General features: G+C 37.5%; 1 protein-coding gene across 7 annotated transcripts in view; it reads left to right on the top strand.

Annotated features, from left to right (window-relative positions):
- Positions 1-20,616, top strand: part of SGCE (sarcoglycan epsilon) — a 67,605-nt gene extending 46,989 nt beyond the window's left edge. For 3 of the 7 annotated variants that reach the window (XM_068972604.1, XM_068972603.1, XM_068972599.1), the window contains 4 exons: positions 1,380-1,542; positions 3,900-4,111; positions 5,046-5,072; positions 5,803-5,995. In XM_068972604.1, coding sequence (XP_068828705.1) covers positions 1,380-1,542; positions 3,900-4,111; positions 5,046-5,072; positions 5,803-5,995 — 595 coding nt within the window. Of the gene's footprint in view, positions 1-1,379; positions 1,543-3,899; positions 4,112-5,045; positions 5,073-5,802; positions 5,996-17,272; positions 17,317-20,200 lie in introns of those variants that run through there. The other 4 variants (XM_068972606.1, XM_068972600.1, XM_068972601.1 and 1 more) reach the window with 3 other exon arrangements.
- Positions 20,617-22,860: the final 2,244 nt, after the last annotated feature.

Below are 22,860 nucleotides of genomic sequence, written 5' to 3'. Positions count from 1 at the left end.
TGAATCTGTGTAAGTGTGCTCTAGGACACAGCTGTTAATTAAGGGTGTGGCTTCATAGTCACATAACTTTGAATTTTTGTGCCATGCTTTCATTTCATTAAAAAACAGCTTTATTGAGATATATTTTACATATTATACAATTCACCTATTTAAAGTATATAAACCCTTCCATTAAGCTTTTGTTTTTTTTTTTGAGTCAGTTTTTTATATGGTGTGAGGTAGGGGTCCAGTTTCTTGCTTTTGCATGTGGATACCCAGTTGTTCTAAAGTACCATAAAGACTGTTTTTTCTCTCATTGAATTGTCTTGGCACCCATGACAAAATCAATTTGCTAAAGATTTTATTTTTGGACTCTATTCTAGTCCATTGATCTGCATGCCAAGCCTTGTGATAGCACCACATTCTCTTTATCCCTATTGCTTTGTAGTAAGTTTTGAAATTGGTAATTGTGAGTCTTCCAACTGTGTTTTTCTTTTTCAAGAATTTTATGTGTGTGTGGGGGGGTCACTTGAATTTTCATATGCATTTTAGGATCAGTTTGTCAATTTCTGTAAAAAAAAGATGGCAGAAATTTTGTTGGGTTTATTCCATTTTATAAGTAATTATGGCACTGTCATTAAAAAAAGAAATAATATTTATTTAGAGTAATTTTCTGGTTTTCCCTTTTCTTTTGAAAAGACCTTTGAAATTCCTAGCTGCTCAAGCAAGATTACTTAAACACTATTATCTCTGTCTTCTCTTTTATTGTGAAACTCTTATTGGTCAATTAAATTGAGTTTCCCTAGTTGCCAAGATACATATCAAGAAAATAAATTTTGTTTGCCTAATTCATGTTTACCAAACAGTAGTTTTTCTCTTACATTAGCTTCTTAGATAAAGATTTAGAGACCTTGTATTGAGGAACCTAACAGTAGGGACTCTGTGCAGTGGAAAAGCCTAAAAGATAGAACTGTTAGAAAGAATAGATCTGCCTGCAGTTCCACACCTCAGGATGTAATATCATAATCTTATTAAAATGAAATCAGCTGAATTATTACTGATAATTATCTTAGTGATAATATTTAAACAATTTAAGAACATTTTGAATGGAGTCTATCAAATCTAATCAAAATATGATATAGGGTGAAAAAATTTTTAGGAAGTAACAGAGTCAAGAGAGTGTCTGTACACCAAAACACTCAGTAAATATTGGTTGAATAAAGGAAAGAATGAAAAGAAGCCCCTACATGAATCACTGCTTTAAAAGCCCAGGCCTCTACCTTAGGGATGATTCCAGATAATCCCTCAATTCAAAAGGATAAATCCTGCTTTCAGGGTAGATTTATTTCAATGTTTCCAATTTTCTTAAAGGATAACCTGAGAATTTCACATTTTTGCAGCGTTTATGTCATGGTTGGTGCCGACGTCCCATTTTCTTCTTGTTTACGAGAAGTTGAAAATCCACAGAATCAATTGAGATGCAGTCAAGAAATGGAGCCTGTAATAACATGTGACAAAAAATTCCGTACTCAATTTTACATTGACTGGTGCAAAATTTCATTGGTGAGTTTTTAGTTTGTTTTTGCAACTGTAATTTGAAGTGATGTGGCCAAAGAGCATTTGACTAAAATCAGAATTGCTTTTAGGAACAAATCCTGGGTTTACTTTGTTAACTGCAATTGACTTCCCTTGACTTTTAAGGATTTGGTGAGACCGTTGACAGTGCATCCATTTAAGAAATTGTGCCTCCACTTTTGTATTCAGTCTGCTCTTGATTAGTTGTTGGGGCCGGATTAGCTTGGCAGGTGGTCTGAATGATCCCCGGGACATCCAGGTGGCTACTAAGTCAAGTTTTGGAGTCTGTGTAACATGGGCAGGAAGCCTCAAATATGCTGCCTTGCCCCACTTTGGAAGGCGAGACTGGAGTGCAATGGTAAATCTGAAACTAAAGCTAAACTGTGCTATGATTCGGTGTCCTGGAGACTCATTGTCAGGAAAGATCAAGGAATAAAAGGAAAAGAAGAGGAAAGTTAGAATCTTACCCAGGACCCCTTAAATATTAATTTTTTTTCCAAATCACTTTTTAATTAGCATGCTCAAAGACTTAGGAACATATGAGTAAGATTTCATATGTATGTCAAATACATGATACTATACATATAATTTCTATTATATTTTTGATCCTCCTTTCTGGAAATTAGGAACGTTGGTTTACTTCTTTAGTGACCTTTAGATTTAACTTCAATCCACTCTTAATGATTGGTGGTGAGTTAGGTCTAAGTTTAAAGTTGACATTTGAACAAAGTGATTGACACATAAACACAACTGTCACTTGATGTCTTAGAAAACCAGCTGCAGGCGCCTTTCCCAGATCCAGGACGGGAGAACTCCCTTCTCACACTGAAGCACTTAGCACCCGTGGCCCTGTGCCCCAGAGTCCTCTTTCCATGTCACATGTGCCTTAGGAAAACAATGCTCTTTCTTTCTCTGTTTTCTCAAATTCAGTAAAAGTATTCAGATGCTGTGTGGTTTACATGTTCTATTCAATGGATGTTGAATTTACAAAGCTCAGTGTTTTGGCCATGTGCTGATCATAAAAGGGCTCAAAAGATGGCGTGGCTGCAGGCGTAACTTAAACAGATGCCTCTCGCCAGAGCAGTGGACAGGGAGCCCCGGCGATGCCGTTTTGCCTGTGCTTGAGCTGTGCACTGTTCATGTTTAGGAAAGTTACCTAATTTCTAAAGGTTTAAAAATGACATGCTCTGAAGACTGCATTTTCTGTGGTGAGACTGCATAAAAAGAAAGGTTGGGAATTTTTGTTTTTTCCTTTTGCATGTATGTATGTATTGGTTACATCTTACCACAGAAGATTTCAAGATGCTTAACTAAGAGTCAGATAATAAGCATAATAGCGCAAATATAAAAGAACTGGGAAATCAGGGCCTGCACTTTACCAAAACATAAAGCCCAAGGTCAAGTTTGACAGTAAGCCTCCTAATGTCCCTGGTAAAATGAGGAAGTTGATTTGTTATTTAGTTCTCCCTCTTAAAGGAGGCAGAGCATCAATTCCTTGGCAAAAGATAAAGTTTTTACTAGCACTCTATCGGTAGCAAAATTCTTCAAGTGGTGTTTAAGGGTGAGGATACTGAAAAATGCTGCAGATAATTCTCCCCAACATTTTTTAAGGCAGGAACAAATGTAGTAACAAATTTCACATGGCTATTTTATTGTGTCCTTCAATAAAAACATTTAGCATAATTAAATGCAGCTCAGTGAAAGCATTCAGTTAATGTGGAGGTAAATTAATATAGTACAAGTGTTCTACATTTTTTGTGCCTGGGATAGAATTTAATGAAGCGATAGCATTTAATGTTCCTTAAACTATTTTTAAGGAAAAGAGTTTATTTTTGCTAAAAATGACTTCTGTCTGCTGGATGGCAGAGGATCAAAGTGGTAGGCATTTAGAAACTGTCTCTCTCCCTCTCTTTTTTCACTCCTCTTCACTAACCTTAGAAACCATACCTGCATACTGGTTATCGGTCAGTTGACGGTTTGTTGACATCTGCACTAGAAATTTGACACTAGGAAACAAGAAGTACGCGTAGTCACGTGTCTTTTTGCTTTGGGGGAAGTAAAGTGAAAAAGAACAATCACACACGTGTACACATTTTTTGTGTACGTATATATGTATGTATATATGTTGTAGGAAGGACCTAGAAAGGCCAGTATAAACTTTTAACTTGTTAACTTTCATTTATTACTTCTTCCTAGTTTCCATAAATAATTGCAAGTTCAAGGTGATAAAGTAATCAGGAAAGGTTGCTTTTTAGAAATTAGTCTGTCTTGGTATGTCTAGATCTTAAGCTGTCATACTATTTGCAACTATTAATTTCATGTGTAATTATCTTCTTTTGTATCAGGTTGATAAAACAAAGCAAGTGTCCACCTATCAGGAAGTGATTCGTGGAGAAGGGATTTTGCCTGATGGTGGAGAGTACAAACCCCCTTCCGATTCTTTGAAAAGCAGAGACTATTACACGGATTTCCTAATTACACTGGCTGTGCCCTCGGCAGTAGCATTGGTCCTTTTTCTAATACTTGCTTATATCATGTGCTGCCGACGGGAAGGAGTGTGAGTACTTTAAAACACTAATAAAAAATTATAGAACTTCTAAGATAATATATAAGATTCCATTAAAACCCAAGTTTCATTTAGTTCATAAAACACCTTGTAAATGAAATTATGTTCAAGTCAAACTACAGTACTTTATTCCTTTCAAATGAATTAAAATAGTTTTGAGTCTAGTAAACTAGAGGTTGTAATTATTATATTCAAAAATGATTAAGGCTAAATGTAAACTCATACTGCCAAAACAGTCCCAAGGATAATTGAGGCTAGGTATTTTGGTTATATAAGCTGTCCTGTGTAAGCAGAGACTGTGGAACCTATTGACATGGTAATTGCACTTTAAATAAATTGTCTCAGTCTCAGTTTGATCAGAAATGATGGTCAGATTTCTTCTTGCGATTTTTCTGGATGTCAAAAAATCCAGGGCAGTACAACCTAAATGTTTAAAAGTACATATGCAGATATATATAAACCTAGGAGTAAATTAATGAAAATAAAATGATAATTTGAGCAATGAGTCTTCACTTCATGAATAGTTAGTGCTTTCAGGACATCTGTGTCAATTAAAATAATCTCCCGAGATTATCTGGAAGTCAGGGTGACAAAGCAAATGATAAAATATTAATAAAGCAGCAAGTAGCACATTCTTCCATTTTTTCATGTAGCCTGATTTCATTATGTCATAGAATTTATTTCCAAGAGCTTGATGCTTGATCTCCATTTTTTCCCATTTTCTCCTGTGTTTCTCATCAGTATTCCATTTCTGTGTGTGCACTCATCCAAGTAATGTCATCAACCTGCTGGCAAATGCTGCCTGGTTGCATTTAATAGTGACAATGTCAGCATTTCCACCTCATGTGAGACCTGTGAGCATATAGTCTTAATGTTCCAAATTTCAATGCTAGTATTTAATTCATAAATTTTGTTTTGTTTCTAGGGAAAAGAGAAACATGCAAACACCAGAGTAAGTGTCTTCTTTCCTGTTATTTTCTTTGTCATTTCTTTTCCATGTCTCAGCTGCTCATCATGCACCATCCATGTGTGTCATGCTTTTTTTTCACTTATCATCTTTCATAGTTTATTTCATAAATGTGAAAGCTGCTTTCTAAATAGAGAAATTTAGGAGGGGTAGAGAATAAACAAAGATATGAAAACTAAGCTTATATAGGTAAAAATTAAACCTAAAATATTTCAGATTCAGAATATTAACTTGCCATTTATATTATGTGATTTCCCAATCTGCATTTCTATAAACCAGAGAACCGATGAAAAGACCTTTCATACACGTATTCCTGAATCTACAGTAATAACCTACCATAAAATGAAACTTATGTGAGTATGTATAAATGCCCCATCAGAAGCAACAGTATAAAAGCTATGGTAGTTTTATCTTAATCATAGAGATTAAATAGAATAGTAGTTTGCTACCTAGGGCTGTAATATTAACACAGTGCTTTATAGCTTAGTTTAATGAGAAATAACATTTATTTAAAAGTTAGTTTCTAATTTTCAGTTTTGTTATGTTAAAAATATGTGAAACTTATCTTTTTCTGAAATAACTTGTAGAATGCCCAAACTGCAATAATGTTTTTTTATTAAAAAAAAAAAAAGATTTTGTAACTTTTTCAAACTGATAATCTGTGGAGCTAATATGTAATTTTAAATCTGTGTTGTTTTATTTCTTTTTGACCTAGCATCCAACTGGTCCATCATAGTGCTATTCAGAAATCTACCAAAGAACTTCGTGACATGTCCAAGAATAGAGAGATAGCATGGCCCCTGTCCACACTTCCTGTATTTCACCCTGTGACTGGAGAAATCCTACCCCCTCTACACACAGACAATTATGAGAGCACCAATATGCCGTTGATGCAAACACAGCAGTAAGTGTCCACTTGGAACCGTCATTATTAATGCATGAATGTATCTGCTTACTGTCTTTCAAGACCAGAGCTCCTCATTATGGTTGCATTTGTTTGTTTATAACTGGAGGAGAGAAGTACCCAGAGAACACTGATAGTGTAGATCCTAACCGCATAGCAAATACATAAAATTACTTTGAGGAAATTTGTTTTTTTCCTTCACTAATTGAAACAAGATGACATTCACCTTAATGTTAGCACACTGAATGAACTCACATATGCTTGCTCAAAGATGAGTTAATTGTGAAAAGAAAGGCATATTCTAAAGCATAGCAAATGATTATATTTTTAAAGCTATTATTAGAATCATTTGGTTCTATTAACCTGTTTTTTAATGTTATTACCAGAGAGCTATTTAATCTAAATTTTTTGCCTCAGGGTTTTTAAGGTTTGGGGTTTTTTCTTTTTTTTAATTATTTGCTTATATATCAAAATGAGTAGTTCCAGTTTTGGCTGTAAAGACACTTTATTAGTACAGACCTTCTCTGTTGTGCTAGAGGACTGTGGTCAGAAAGCTTGGAGGACGCCTTTGTAAGGGGTAGGTGTAGAGGAAATTAGTTGAGGAGATTGCCAGTTGTTCCTGAGAACCCGTTATTTATCTAGAAACTCTGTTTTAGTGTAAAGAAATTGTAAGTGAAAGTGTCATGTATTTCAAAGAACATGCCTCTTACTCTTTTAAACATATGTTAAAATGGGTTAAATTCAGTTTCCCTAAGGAAGTCACAGTTTGCTTTTGAGAGTCTTCTCTTTTTCAGTTGACTTTTGTAAATAGAATGAGTATATCTGTCCTTCCCACCCCCAACACACAGACATACATACATACAGAGACACTCACACATAGATATTAGGATAGGATATAAAAGTAACCTCTTACTGGTTAGAGATGTATTTGGACAGCATATTGGGTACATTTTTACTCTGCAAATGCTTCTTTTACAGCCATGTAAATGACGTGTGGTAATTTGAAGATTAAACAGTAATTAAAATAGTGATTAATATGAGTAGTATAGACAGACTATAAATTTGTCAGAAGACTTTGACAATCTCAAAGCATTATGAAAGCATGCCTAGCTAGCTCAATCAGTAGAGCATGAAACCCTTAAAAGTATTATGACTATTGTCCTCAGGTCCTCTAACAGTATGCACTTATTGTTGAACAGGCCAAGGTATATATTTGTGTGTACATGTGTGTGTACGTATGTGTCTGTGAGTAACTGATTCAATCTATTAGCAGTAGGGAAAATGGCATATATTTAAAAGTTTGAGTTTTGGAAACAATATTCTGTCATTTATATAAATATTAAAGTTTCACAAAATCGAATTGTACTAAAATGGGACTGATGGATTTTTATGTCCTCGAATGGTTAGTGGGGTCACTGTGAAACCTCTTTGTCAGGATTATTAGAAGCCGTTGAGAAAAATTAGGAAATTCAAGAATGTTGACTATTACAGTATTCAAGAATATTGTAATAGTTCACAGTTTTGCAATCTCTCCTGTCTTTCTTGGATGAAAATGATGAACAGCTTTATCGTTCATTTTTCAAGCTGAAAGGAATTGAAGAATTCTTGAAAGTTTCCATTTCTCACATTCTTTCCCTAAGAATGCTAGTAAATGTCAATACCTGTTCTTCAAAGGTTGATATATATCTTCAAAAAAGAAGCAGTCAAATAAATTTGAGAAACGGGACTTTTTGTTTTTTGATTTAAACTGGGGGAGTTCTCAGAGCCTTCAGGGTGTTGATACGCCCTGTGAATCCATGGGAAAAGGTCAGAAGAACGAAGTTTGGGAATCTTCTACTGATAAAATAACAATGGTGTCAAATCTTAGAAGAGAAGAATATTCATTATAATGAATAGGGGAAATTGAATGTGATTTTACAATAAGTCAGTAAAACTTTAAGGGAGGATAAAAGGCTGGGTCATTTTTTTAGATGTGCTTTCTAACTGTTTATGTTGAGAATAAGGATAACTCCTTAAGCTTTATTTTGATTCTCTGTGACTAGGATTTGACAATGTTGCTCCTAATATCCAAGGAAAATAAAATTTCTTATCTAGTTTATAACTAAATGCATCTTCCTGGTCCTTCCATAACCCCATCAAGACTGTCATTATCTTGATCAGATCTCTCTATTTGCAAGTGCAATAGATTATTTTATTGAACTTGCAACAGTTTGACCATACATGTATTTTTAAGTCCAGAAAACCTTTATATTATTCAGATTTCTGCTAATGGAAAAAGTCCATTAACTAGCACTTCTATACAAATAGGGTACATAGATAATTGATGATGTTCACAATGATTATTCTGAGGCACTGCAAGATCATCAAGTGCGTCTGACTCATCAGAGGAAAATTAAATCACATTCGATGTAGTTTCGGTGTTGAGTGTGTATTATCTTTCTTTTATTCTTGGAAATGGATAATATGTGCATGGTCTCTATGGTAACTCTCTATAAGCCAGAATATGTGATTAACCTCATTTTCCAACCATGCCAGAAAATAGGGAATTTATTGTATCAGGTTCATCACAATTGTCCTTTATGTGAATTCAGGTTTTACTCCTAACCTGTTTTTGAAGGTTTGCTTCAGCTCAGGTACACACATATATAAATATTTTGGTCATTTGGATCAAACTGAATTCTCAGTGTTAAAATGAGATATTTGATAAGGCATTACAGAACTTGATAACCAGGTATATCCTTGGATGGAGCTGCCTGGTATTTATTAAACTCTTTCTAAAAGGGTGTGAGTTTCATCTTCACATAGGCATACTAACTGTACTGAATTTATTGTTCATAATGTGGATAGCTACCTCATTTTGTATTTATTCTTCAGATTTGACATCAGAAATATTTAGGCATAAGATAGGGTTGCAAGTTTATCTTGACTTCTAAGCAAGGCTCAAGAACATCAAAGCTTTTCTTCAGAGCTGCACAGAAACCTGTTTGGGTCTTTTAAAGAAGTCAATCTGCTGTGTAACGAACCTTGTAACAGTCTAGAGAATGCTGTGTAATGGGAGGCTACCACTGTTATTTATAAATTATACAACCTTCTTTTTGGTAGAATGCTTCATATGACTCCAGACTGGCCCCTTAAATTAGATAGTAAAAAATGTTTAATCATTTGCAGATAATAAAATTGAGACATGGATAAGAGACTTTGAGTTCAGTTCAGTCGCTCAGTCATGTCCGACTCTTTGCGACCCCATGAATCGCAGCACGCCAGGCCTCCCTGTCCATCACCAACTCCTGGAGTTCACTCAGACTCACGTCCATCGAGTCAGTGATGCCATCCAGCCATCTCATCCTGGGTTGTCCCCTTCTCCTCCTGCCCCCAATCCCTCCCAGCATCAGAGTCTTTTCCAATGAATCGACTCTGCATCAGGTGGCCAAAGTATTGGAGTTTCAGCTTCAACATCAGTCCTTCCAATGAACACCCAGGACTGATCTCCTTTAGGGTGGACTGGTTGGATCTCCTTGCAGTCCAAGGAACTCTCAAGAGTCTTCTCCAACACCACAGTTCAAAAGCGTCAATTCTTTGGCGCTCAGCTTTCTTCACAGTCCCAACTCTCACATCCATACATGACCACTGGAAAAACCATAGTGTTGACTATTTGTTGGCAAAGTAATGTCTCTGCTTTTCAATATGCTGTCTAGGTTGGTCATAACTTTTCTTCCAAGGAGTAAGCGTCTTTTAATTTCATGAGATTTTAAATTAGGTCAAAACCAGTCTTGACATCAAGTTAGCGATAGATACTGTGATCATTGACCTCTAGGATTTCTGATTCAGGCTACAGGCAAGGTGATTGAACAGATAGTAGAAAGGGTAACTGGAGCAGGTCCAGAGACAGGGGACTTGCTAGAAAGGAAGTTATTTTCTGTTCCTTCTCCTTTTCAGATTAGAGAGACAGCACAGACAGTCTTAAAATTATTACATGTAGAAATATAAAGTGTATTTATTTGATACTTGCTAATGTCTTTATTGTTTGTGTGTTTGCTTAGCTGTGTCTGACTCTTTTGCCACCCCGTGGGCTGTAGCCCACCATACTCCTCTGTTCATGGAATTTTCCAGGCAAAAAATACTGGAGTGGTTTGCCGTTTTCTTCTCCAGGGGATCTTCCGGACCCAGGGATCAAACCCACATCTCTTGTGTCTCCTGCGTTGGCAGGCAGACTTTTTTTTTTACCACTTGTACCACCTAGGAAGCCCCAATGTCTTTATTGTTTAATAAACTTTAATTCTGGGATGATTTAAAAGGTACAGAAAAGTTGCAAAGATAATACAGAGTTCACAGAGGTACCCCACTACAGTTCTCCCATTGTTAACATCTTACTGCCCCAGAAACCAATAATGCATGCATGCTATGTTGCTTCAGTCATGTCCACCTCTTTGCACCTCTTTGTAGCCCACAGGCTCCTCTGTCCATAGAATTCTCCAGGCACGAATACTGGAGTGGATTGTCATGCCCTCCTCCAGGGCATCTTCCCGACCCTGGGATTCAACCTGCATCTCCTATGTATCCTGCATCGGCAGTCAGACTCTTTACCACTAGCACCAACTGGGAAGCCCAAGAAACCAACATTTCTGCTTTACTATTAACCAGACTTCAGACTGTTTCCCCTCCAGATTTCACTAGTTTTTCCCTCAATGAGCTTTTTCTTCTCCAAGATTCCATCTAGGACACAATAATCGGCATATCTCTTTAGTCTCTTCTCGTGTAGGCAGCCCCCTCCAGTACTCTTGCCCGGCAAATCCCATGGACGGAGCAGCCTGGTAGGCTGCAGTCCATGGGGTCGCTAGGAGTCGGACACGACTGAGCCACTTCACCTTCGCTTTTCACTTTCATGCATTGGAGAAGGAAACGGCAACCCACTCCAGTGTTCTTGCCTGGAGAGTCCCAGAGACGGGGGAGCCTGGTGGGCTGCCGTCCATGGGGTCGCACAGAGTCGGACACGACTGAAGCGACTCAGCAGCAGCAGCAGCAGCAGCTCTAGGCAGTGTAGGCCTTCCTTGTTTCTCCTGACTTTGACAGTCTTGAGGAGCACTGGCCAGGTCTTCTGTAAAATGTCCCCCATCCTGAAGTACAGTCAAACTTCTTACATCTGTGCTTAATTGCTTGTCTTTGTAGCTTAGTGAATATGTGACCGTTAATAGGAAGAATTTTTTCCACTGAAAGCAGTTCCCTGACTTATTATAATTTATTGCTAGAAAGCACACTCTCAAGTAATTCTTAAAAGTTAGTTTGCTTTAGGCACTTCCCTGGTGGTCCATGGTTAAGACCCCCCCTTCCCGTGCAAGGGGTGCAGGTTTGATCCCTGGTTGGGAAGCTAAGATCCCACATGCCTCTTGGCTAGACAACCAAAGCATAAAACAGAAGCAATGTTGTGGCAAATTCAATAAAGACTTTAAAAACTGTGCACATTAAAAAAAAAAAAAAAACTTAAAAATAAGAGTAAATTCTCTTTGCCCGAAGAATCATTGTTGTGATTAGATGTTATGTTTCTTACCAAAGACATAATATCAAAAATATAATATAGTTTTAACTGCTGTGTGAAGAACCTGCCTGCCAATGCAGGAGACGTAAGAGACGCAGGTTCGATCCCTGGGTCAGGAAGATCCCCTGGAGGAGGGCATGGCAACCCACTCCAGTATTCTTGTCTGGAGAATTCCATGGACAGAGGAGCCTGGCGGGCTACATACAGTCCATAGGGTTGCTAAGAGTCAGACACGACTGACGTGACTTAACACACACTATGTATCTCAAAGGTAAGCTTTTATATTAATTTGAATTATGAGCTTCTCTGGTGACTCAGATGATAAAGAATCTGCCTGAAATGCAGGAGAGCCAGTTTCAATCCCTAGGTCAGGAAGATCCCCTGCAGAAGGGAATGGCAACCCACTCCAGTATTCTTGCCTGGGAAATCCCTGGACAGAAGAGCCTGGCAGGCTGCGGTCCATGGGGATCACAAAGAGTCAGACATGACTGAGCGACTAACACACAGTAATTTACATTAAGAAAGTCAAATTCCAAGGCATAGGATTTTAGGTCCTAAAAGGACTATTGAGAGATAATCTAGCCTGGTTATTCCCAAAGCAAGTTTCAGGCCACACTCTCCTGTGAGGCTTTAACAATACAGATCCCATGGCCCTGCTTTCTAGGGTGTATTATGGTGGAGCAGGAAAAATAAAATTTAAAGAGCTTCCGTTTTAGGATTCAGGTTTTCTGGTATTTCTGCTGAGGGTGGTGGGAGGGGGAACAGTTTTTCCTACTTCCCCTTGAGGGGTCTGTTCCAAAGAAAATGTGGCAGTCTAGACTGTTGGGCTTCATGAGTTTATTATGCCCATCAGCCTCTCTGCTTTCACACTCCCTTAAATTGCAGAAGGGGATGGTGTGGAGAAGTGAGAGGTGAGTGATGACTAGAAAATGATGTCTTAATGGGACAGAGAAATGGTAAACCTGGAAAGGATAAAAACCACCCAGGAAGTTGTACTCACTTTCCATTTTTATGGACAGCATTGACCAGAGGCTCCCCAATTTTCAATTTTCTAAAAAATGATTTATTCTTAAATTTATAATGTATAATGCGGTCTTTTTTGGGGTAGATCTGACTCCTCATTATTTTTTTCTTATACCAACATCAATATCAGTTGATTTTTCCTGCATGGGAGGCATATTCAATGAGGAGTTTATGTAAGGAATGATAAGGGAAGGTAACCCAAACATTTTCCAGGAAGATTTTACTTGGCTATACCAAAATTTTCCTTATTCATTATGCTAAACATAACACTTAATCCAGGGTGATTGGGTCTCCCTCAAAACAGGAAGTAGGTTGTGTTTAATCTTTTACAAATTAACAGTATAAAAGTAGAATTAAGTCTTCTAATTATAGATATTTAGTAACTAATCATTTTGCTTTTACCTAAAGTATTTTTCCATTTGTCCTCCCTTGGATAATAGTGAGAACCAACTTCATGGTAAAATTCCATAAATAAAAAATTAGGTTTCAATAAAAGTTATTATCAGTTGGAGAGACTTTCTGGAGATGAAGATAATTTCTTGTTGACAAGAAGTGTCAAGCAGCCAAGGATATGTCAGAGCCATTGACTTTTTAAAAAATTCAGCAAGGAAACACTAAAAGCAATAAGTATATCTCTCTGATGGATTTTGGTTCTAGTGATTTTGACTCCATTTTAAACTTGTGGTAGACTTGCTTTTGGCTTTATAAAAGTAGGAGGGAAAAACCTAAAATAAACAAATATCTCCTTCTTTATATTGCATGTTTATTCTACATTGATTTTAACTAAAATTAGATCTTGAAATTTAAAATTGTGGTGATGTTTCCAATTTCTTTGTGCCCTTCCTTCCTTCTTTGAGCCAAATAATGACTTGATTCCTTAGTAAAAGTAGTCGTAGGACCCAAATCAGCATTTCTGTAGAAAAGAATTTGCAGAAAATTTAAGGTTTGATAATACCACTTTTTGTTGATAATTGAGAAATGCCCAAGATGTTATTATTTCTTATTGTTAAATGAATCCATACTAATTCACAAGAGAAGTGTTTTATGTTCCCCGTAACTAAACTAATGTCATTTGTTTTCAACTCTGGCACAGATTCTGTGGCTTTTATAGAAATCACTTAACCTTTCTTTGCTCTGGGTCTTCAAGCACGTGGGAATATAATGAGTTGATAATCATCAACCTTACTCATAGAATAACTCAACGGGGTATCCAAGAACATCAAATTATCTTAAAATGGTTATACAAATAATAAATGATTGTGGACTCCCCCTAAATCACTTATTTGTTAATATGCAAGTTATTACCTTTGCTATCTTAAAGGATAGAGTTTGTGCAATAGCTAATTTACATATTTTTCTATTTAAATGCCTGTAATTAATGGTAAAAATAGAAAATAATTAATGCTAATAATTCAGAGAATTACAGTTTTTGTAAATCTTTTCTCTACATAATTCAGTTTACCCATAATAATCTTTCTGTTAGTCCTTTAATAACTTAATTATTCTAAATAGTCTTATGACTTTAAAAGGTCCTTTCTTTGAAGGATTATAAGACTTCTATTTGAAGTCAGACCCCACTCTCCTGTCTAATTGCCTTTAGCAACCTGCTTTTACCAAAGATGAAAACGTTTCCATTTTCTTACTGCAGTCTCTGCTCAGCTATAGCAAAGTCAGGAGTGGGCATTTTTTCAGTATGCCTTAAGCAGCCCTCTTATGAGGTACCTCCCTTCAGCCTTTAAATGAAATACGTACTTCAGATATGCCCATCATAGGTATATTAACACTCACAGGCTCACATGTAGCCACAGGTTTGGACAACCGCAAAATCAGTTATGTGTGTACACCTTGGAGACAGAGGATGTTGAATCTCCACAAATTTTTGGTTGAGCACCTTTTTGTACACACTGTGCTTATATATGCAACTCATGTAAGTTTCCATTGAAGTTGCAAGGAGCATATGTACATCGCTAACCAGCTGGGACACACACTGCAAACACTTTGAAATCTCTAAACCAGTGTAGCACACACAATTGCTCATGCTTCTCTGAATGTTTTGCTTATTTGTGTGTGGCACTTCTCTTCGAACCTAACCAAGCCCATAGCTATTTAGAAAGTTGTAGCAGAAGAGGGGGAAAAAAATGATGGCTAGAGAAGAAATTACAGGGCATAGATTGACTCTGATCTATGGTTTGAAAACTGTGTTCCACAGAAGGGTAAGAGGGCTGACCAGTGAGTGGGGTGGGAGTGGGGGGCAGCCACGTCATTCACAGCTTGATTTTTGAGTTTGGTTATCTTTATCTAGGGTTTTTGAGAGACTTTCTTTGTCCTATTTGGTGTCTCTGTTTTGTCAAAATGTATTGATTTAATCCATCAATAGGCTAAATAGAGCTAAAGATGATAGGAAATGAGGAAGAGAGTGTGTGTGTGTGTGTGTGTGTAAGGTATATTGTATTTGTTTCTAATATAGAATAGACCCAAAGTTAGTTGTACCTGAGATGTTAAAACAAAACTGTTTCCCCTTGAAGGGGCAAATATCCCCTTCCCAAATGCCAGTGAAATTACATTTTTGACTTTGGTAGTAAAGGTGTTTGTTTTTCCATCCTTAAATCTATAACTCAATGTCCTTTCCGGGATTTGTAAATTCATCTTTTTGCTTTTGTGATCAAAGGCACTACAAATACATTTTGAGAAGTACTGAAAGAATAGGCAAAGGAAAATACTCCCTGAGACCTCCCAAGGATAAATAGGGCTAATAGGTAATAGCAAAAAAAAAAAAAAAGAATGTGATTATTGAGATGAATTATAAACTAACTTCTTCAAACTGAATTCAATTTGATTTTATTTCCTTAACCATCTCTTTTAAATAGAATTGAAATTTTTTTTAAAAAAATCACTGGAAGTCATTAACATTCCTATGGATTAGTTTAAGAATTTAAACAATGTTTAACTAGCATGTACTGTTTTCCAGTTTAGGTCCTTATATTTGGAGCATAATATTTGCCTGGCTGAAATGATTCAGATCAATGGTTTTCAAACTCTGTTTCTTGGAGGTTTCTTTAAAATGCCTTAGGGGCCAGCATGAGAGGCAAAGGAAACAAAGGAGGCGGCATTCCTGGCTCCCTTGTTTCAACCCAGGCAACCTCACATTTCTCTCTTTTGTACATCAGGAGTTCTGCTTAGGATTTCAATTAAAAGGAATTCCATTCCTGAAGAGAAACAAAAAACCTTGCAAATCCCTGGCTTAGATCAGGCCCTATTCTCTTGCAAGACTGAGTCCTAGAATTTCTTCTACACAGAATCTAAATCGTACATTTTTGTAAACTACTTCTCAAATCAAAATATGAAAATGAGTGGGTGAATGTGTGTCGGTGAACATGTACGTCATACGAATCTTTTTAAGTAGCTTCATTTTTGTATGTGTTCATTCACACGTTGTATGCTTCCTGCTAGGGGTACTATACAAAACAGGAACATTCTCATTGTTAAGGCACTTTGGGGCAATTAAATATTAAGTGGGGAGAAATACAATGACAACATGAGGATGAAAGCATGCTGAATGGTAACCTAATGGGGGAAGAAATGCTTGGAGAGGAAGGAGGCATAGAAGAGGGGGTACTTGAGATGTTACTTTATAAATTAAAACTAATAAGTTAAATATTTTAATTAACATTCCTTGTGGGATACTTTAAATTATGGGAGTAACAAGAGGCCGCTGTAACAAATTTTGGGTTGAGTTTGCAAGGATAAATGCGGGCTAGTTGGTGGCAAGAGGTAACAGAGGCCGTGGTGGTGGTGGTTTCATTTCAAGCAGTGCAGGGGGGCTCCATATAGGAGCTAGATATATTGGGTTGGACTTCTGTACCACACTAAGAAACCTGAAACTTAATTCACTGGTAGGTATAAGGAAATAACGAGATGCGTTCATTTGAATGGCATAGTCAGATTTGTGCCTTGGAAGATCGTCTGGCTGCAACGTGCACAGTAAATGATAAGGAAGCAAGAATGGGAATGAGGAAACGATTCAGACCAGTTGCAAAAATCCAAATGAGATATGGTGATGGCTTCCATCAAGGCTAGAGATGGGGAAGATGTGAACAGACTCACAGGGGACTGAGGAGACTCATGAAGGGTTCCCAAGTGATTGGATTTGGGGACTGAGTGAGGGGGGAGAGTCAGTGAAGATCCCTGTGCTCTTGACTTGTCCAGTTGGTGGGCAGCCAGTGCCATTTCCTGGGAGTTGGATGGAGGAGCACGGGTTTGGCACAGTGATTGAAGGTGGTGATACATGTTGTTCTGTGAGTGTGTACATGTGATCTAGACCTGGATCTGAACACGTACAGGTTATAGGCACACGGCCAGGAGTCCCTGTGCTCACGTCTTTATCTACCACTTCCTAGCTGTGTAGCCTTGGACCTCAGCCTACTTCCTCATCTGTAAATTGGGAAAAATAACATTGATACCTACCTCCTTGTGTTCTTATGAGATAGAGTTTAGCAGGTAATAGAAACTCCTTGAGTCTTATCAAATATTGTTATTATTCCTCTTTCTCAGACCTCGATTTCCTCATCCATAAACTTGTGAGGGTTGGGGGACCATGTTTGTGCTGGATTAAATGATTTCTGGGGTCCTTTCTAGCTATAAAGTTTTTCATTCTAATGTGTCTGCTCTCTGTTTACATGTGTGTGAATAAAAACAGTTTTACTAAAAAATGTTAATCATTTCTAGGAACTTGCCACATCAGACTCAAATTCCCCAACAGCAGACTACAGGTGAGTACTAAAAATAGTAAGCTGATGTTTATGAATGAAGCTAATAGATTAAAAGATTGTTTTAGTAGTGGATAATTTATGAAGCTTCAGCTTTACCAAGTAAGACAAAACAGTTGTGTCATTCTTAAATCAGAGTTAGAACCTCAGGATAATAGCTTAGATTATTGCATAGATCGGCATCAGAGTGATAAACACAGAGTAAGTGGTCTTAAAGCAAAAGCATCCATGGAGGTCCTGTCTAATTAAGGAAGACTGAATAAGATCCCCTTCCTTCAGCGAAGCTCCCTATTCTTCCCCTTGGTATGAAAGATTCTTAGCTTGGATGCTTCCAGGATTTGTCTCAGTAAGTGAGCAGCTTGAAACTGACTCTTACAAAAGAAAACCATTGTGACTAATCAGTGAGGCTTCAGGGGGATAAAGGAGAAATGGTTGGCCTGGTTTTAATGCAGCTTTAAAAAGCTGTTATAACATGACCGATAACAAGATGGCGGACAATCCTCCCTGTTTCCCTAAGACTTGCTTTCTTTAAGTTTATTTCTTTCAAGTGTCCCTAAAAATTTTCCACAGCCAATTATTTCATTCATCTCTGTACCAAGTAGATAACTTATTCATGATTGTCTTCTAATTAGCGGTTGATTCCTAGTTCTGATTGCCAAGCAACCAGTAATGCCTTTGTAGCTCTTTTGGAAAAGCAAGAGAAGTTTTAAAACTGTAAGTTGGATGTGGAATTCTGAGTATGAATAGTGGTATTGTGGTGGGGAAGCTATTAAGTAAGTCTCGTTAGAACTTTAGGCACATATAGAAAATCTGTGCATATTTCCACTCAAAAAATTATCTTCTCTGTTAATGCTTTCGGGAATTTAAGGAGATTTTCGTTTGACAACTTTTCAAAGATTTGAGGCAAGTATAATGAAGTTGTTCATCAGATTTTAAGTACGAGATAACGTTTATACGAATTTTCCCCACAGTTTTGATTGCTATGTTTTAATTAAATGTTAACATGTTTCAACAAGACTGTTCAATATATTGATGCAGTGATTCTTGTGTGAGCATTCAGGTGATTGATGAAGGAACAAACTGCTATAAATGTCTAAAGAGCAAAGAAATAAATGACTCCTTACTACCACTAATTTCATGACTTTTTGCCCGAGAGATAAAATTTTTAAAGGGTATTTCTACAATGAAAATGCTAGAACTTCTTCCTCATAGGCTTCAATCTCTCCTAAGATGTTTTTCTGCTATTTCTTAATTATTTCAGACAAGGAATGAAGGAAGACAATATCTAGAAAAATAGTAAATAGTTCTTTTGAATATATTAAAAAATCTAGATTTTACTTCTCTTCCCTCCCATTGGGGGAAATAAGGAAACCTAAGTATGTGATGTTAGAGAGATTTATTTAATAGTTGTATACATTTTTAGCAAGTAGACTTATTAGCTTGCTATGTCTTAGTAATAGGCACCGTTTCCAAATAAAAAGACAGTTTATGCCTGAGCAAGTGTTATAAGAGCCAGTGAATTTCCCTAGGGGGATTTTAGGTTGTTCAGCCTAATTTTCTAAGTTATTTTTCTAAAACAGGTTTTGGGAAACAAGCATTTTGCTTGAGTCAGGAAAGCTTTCATCTCCTTTTTAGTTAACACGGTAGCCTATTACCTTCTTGTTTTCTTACATTTTTCTGTAATTTGGGGTATATTATTGCACCATCTCTTCTTGGTTATTTTTGACTTGTTCTCGTTTTCAGTGAGTCCCCAAAGTACCTAAATGCTAAAGGGAGAGAAACCACCCTAGCATCTTTTATAATTATGATAGATTGTTGTGTTTCTTCCTCAGATAAATATAACACCAAATAGACTTGTGACTCCTGGAGAGAAGAGCTAAATGGGCACTTACACTCCTTACTCCCTTTCTGTTCATTTGGATGAAAAAACAAAGTTTGTTCCCCAATTTTATTCCATTCTGTGTGCACATGCATAGATTTAGTGCTATGGATGTGTCAAAATAATCATGGCACAGCTTTCCTGTCCCTCCACATTCTGGTTATCTTAGTATCACAAGGAGGCAACAACATTTGTGCAGGGTTTACATAATTTGCTTTTTGCAAGTACCTCAAAGCATTATGTTGGTATCACAGTTTTCTTTATGAAGGTAATTTAAGCACAGTGTTTGTCTCTTGGATACCAAGATATTTTATGTGAGCTTCCTCTATGGAATTTGCCAACGGAGAGTGTATTTTGAAGTTTGTTTTCTTTAGTTAGTTGTTTTCTCTTAAAAGATCATCAGAACTTTAAGAAATGAACTGACTGCTGGGGTTGTAATCCTGCACTTAAGTGCTAGCTCAGATAATAGAGCAGTTGAGAGCTGACAGTAAGTAGTACTACCATTTAGACCAGCCCAAGCCGTCAGTTCTGATGTCCCTTCAGATTCTCTCATTTTCTCTGTCCTTTCTACCCCCATGATCTTTTCTAAAGAGGCGTGATTAAATGATGCAGTCATACATCTCACAGTCAGAACTCATTCTTTTTGTTTATTGTGGGAGGAATTTTCAGACCATGCCTTTTGAGAAATATAAAACATTATAACTTTGACCCAAGAGTGAAAGTCGTTCAGTAGTGTCCGACTCTGCGACCCCATGGACTATACAGTCCATGGAATTCTGTAGGATAGAATACAAGAGTGGGGTAGCCTTTCCCTTCTCCAGGAAGGAGAGGACTAAATTAGACTTTGCTCTTTTTTGTTGTTGTTGTTGAAAACCAAATGCAAAGAAATAACGCAACATAATTATGTTAAGAAGATAGAAAATTATGCCTTGCCATAATTTGTTTTGCTCAAAGTCTAAAAGTTGTCCATGTCTAACTCACACTCATATTCATTCTTACATATTGCAGGTAAATGGTATTCCTGAAGAAAGAAAACTAACCGAAGCAATGAATTTATAATCAGACGATATAGCACTTTTGCGTGTGTGAGTGCCCAGTCACTCAGTTGTGTCCAACTCTTTGGGACCCCATGGAATGTAGCCCACCAGGCTCCTCTGTCCATGGGGTTTTCCAGGCAAGATTACTGGAGTGGGTTAGTATACCCTCCTCTAGGAAATCTTCCTGACCCAGGAATTGAACCCGTATCTCCTGCATTGCAAGTGGATTCTTTACCACTTAAGCCACCTGGGAAGTCTTAATATAGCACTTTTATTTTTTTTCTCTCTTCCAATAATGCATGAGCTTTTCTGACATATGGTATGCATGTTGACAGTATTAAGTATATACCAAATAATATACAGTATAACATTCATTTTACTAATTTTTTTTGTACTTAAGGCATTTTTGACAATTTGTAAAACATTGATGACTTTATATTTGTTACGATAAAAAGTGATCTTTAAAATAAATATTATTAATGAAGCCTGATGTGTGGCAAAATTTACTTCAGAAACTATTTAATTGCCTCCTGTGTAGTAGGAATCTTTTATTGCTAGGAACAGGTTCACCTATTTATTCTTTATTTGATGAGATTTTTATTAAGCACTTCCTGTAATATATAAATATATGCTGTTGTGTTCCAAGTGAGTAACACATTTACTTAAATAGCGTTGTGGCCTGTAAAGCTTATTCTTTTACATACTGCTTCTTGGAGTGTTTAGGGTGAATGTGGTTCTTTGGATCTGACAGTTCAGATCTACAGTTCATGAAGGGCTGCCCAGACTGCATATTTACCCTGACTCTATAATCACCTATTTGGTTTTAGAAGCATGCCAGGAGTTGTTGCTCAAAAAGAGAACAGTTGCCTGCTGCTGATGACATGAATTGGCTCCAAAACCCCAGGATCTCCTGTGGTAACACTAAAGGCTTAGCGGAGTGTCTTTATAACATATTGGCCTGCTTCATGCATTGTGGACACTATTCAGACCAGTGTGTCCATCAGACAAGCTCAGAGGCTGTCTGGGAAACCTTGTGGTCTAGACCATCTGGAAAATCTTCTCTTAATCTGCTCTGGGCAGATTTCTGTATTACCTATTAATTAATTGCTCAGAGTACACAAATGCTGTGTAAATCTGATTCCAGAATCCAAAAAGATTCCCTGTCAGTGTTGTGTGCAACGACTTGTCTTCCACTTAGTGGGGCATACTCTATCATGTCCTTGACATTGAAGGTTCTCCTCCCAAGCACTCCTTCCTGGGACTTAACAGAGAATGTGGTGTTGGTGGTTTAGTCACGAATCATGTCTGACTCTTAGAACTCTATATGGACTATAGCCTGCCAGGCTACTCTGCCCATGGGATTTTCCAGGCAAGAATGCTGGAGTGGATTGCCATTTCCTTCTCCAGGGGATTTTTCCTACCCAGGGACTGAACCTTCATCTCCTGTGTCCCCTTCATTGGCAAGTGGATTCTTTACCACTAGCACCACCTGGGAAGCCCTGAACACTAATGAGTCAGCTACGGTTTGTGTTACAGTTATCCCTCCAATGGCTGGCAAAAGGGTAAGGTACATAAGGTTGAGTGTTCTCCACAATCTAATGGACAGAAAAAGGCAGGAATGGTATCTTATTCACATTTCACAGAATTAAAATGTTACTTATGTTTTATTGAAACCTTACCACGTTATTAATAAATCTCATGTTTTAAAAGGTTGTACATGGGCAACAAGGATTTCCCCGGTTAGATCATCTCACTTTACGTTCCATTAATAGGCTGCAGTTCATTGTAGGTAATTTATCATGTAGTTTTCATATTGATGTTTATATTTGTTAATATCGTGGCAGCGATGGTGGCATGCTGCTTGGATCTTCTTTCAGGAAAGTTTGCCATTCAGCTGCGGGGAGAATGGTTAGCTGAGAGCTTCCAGTTGTTAGCACCTTCAGGATCTGCTTTTGGCCTTTGAACAAAGGCAGAGCCTTCCTGGGCAGCTGCCTTCCAGCCATGACTGAGCATGGTCTGAGTCCTAGGGCCTGGTGTGTGTGTGTGTGTGTGTGTGTGCACGCTCAGTCATGTCTGACTCTTTGTGACCCTGTGGACTGTTGCCTGCTGGGCTCCTCTGTCCATGGGTTTCTCCAGGCAAGAACACTGGAGTGGGAAATCTTTTATTTTGGAGCTTTCTATTGGATTAGCGGTGGCTGTCAGATGTGTGTTGTGGTCAGATGCCCTCCTTCCCAATCCTGCTTTCTCTCTACCCCCTTTTCTTTCAGAGATGTCAGATTCCCATCATTGGGTTCAAGATTTTCCCTGAGGTTGAAGATTTTCCTTGCCCAGTTCTGCTTCCATCCCCTCTTAACTGTCACAGCTTTGGTCCTAATAAACATTTGAACTTGCAATTCCATTTCAACATCTACTTTCCAGAGGCTCCAACTGATCATTATAATACTTCTTTACATTCCCAATCACAAATGTGAATCAATGGTTCAAAAATGGCTCACTGAAGAAAAAAAGTGATAAAAAAAAATAAGCACCTTATGCCAATAGGTACACACTATAATTCAAAACAATGCCGTGATCGTAAGAAATGATTAGGGCTCCCATTGAAAATATAGACTATAAGTCTCTACTGGAATA

Source organism: Capricornis sumatraensis, chromosome 5, assembly GCF_032405125.1.
Source record: "Capricornis sumatraensis isolate serow.1 chromosome 5, serow.2, whole genome shotgun sequence".
NCBI lineage: Eukaryota > Metazoa > Chordata > Mammalia > Artiodactyla > Bovidae > Capricornis > Capricornis sumatraensis.
This window is presented reverse-complemented; position numbering and strand designations above follow the sequence as displayed.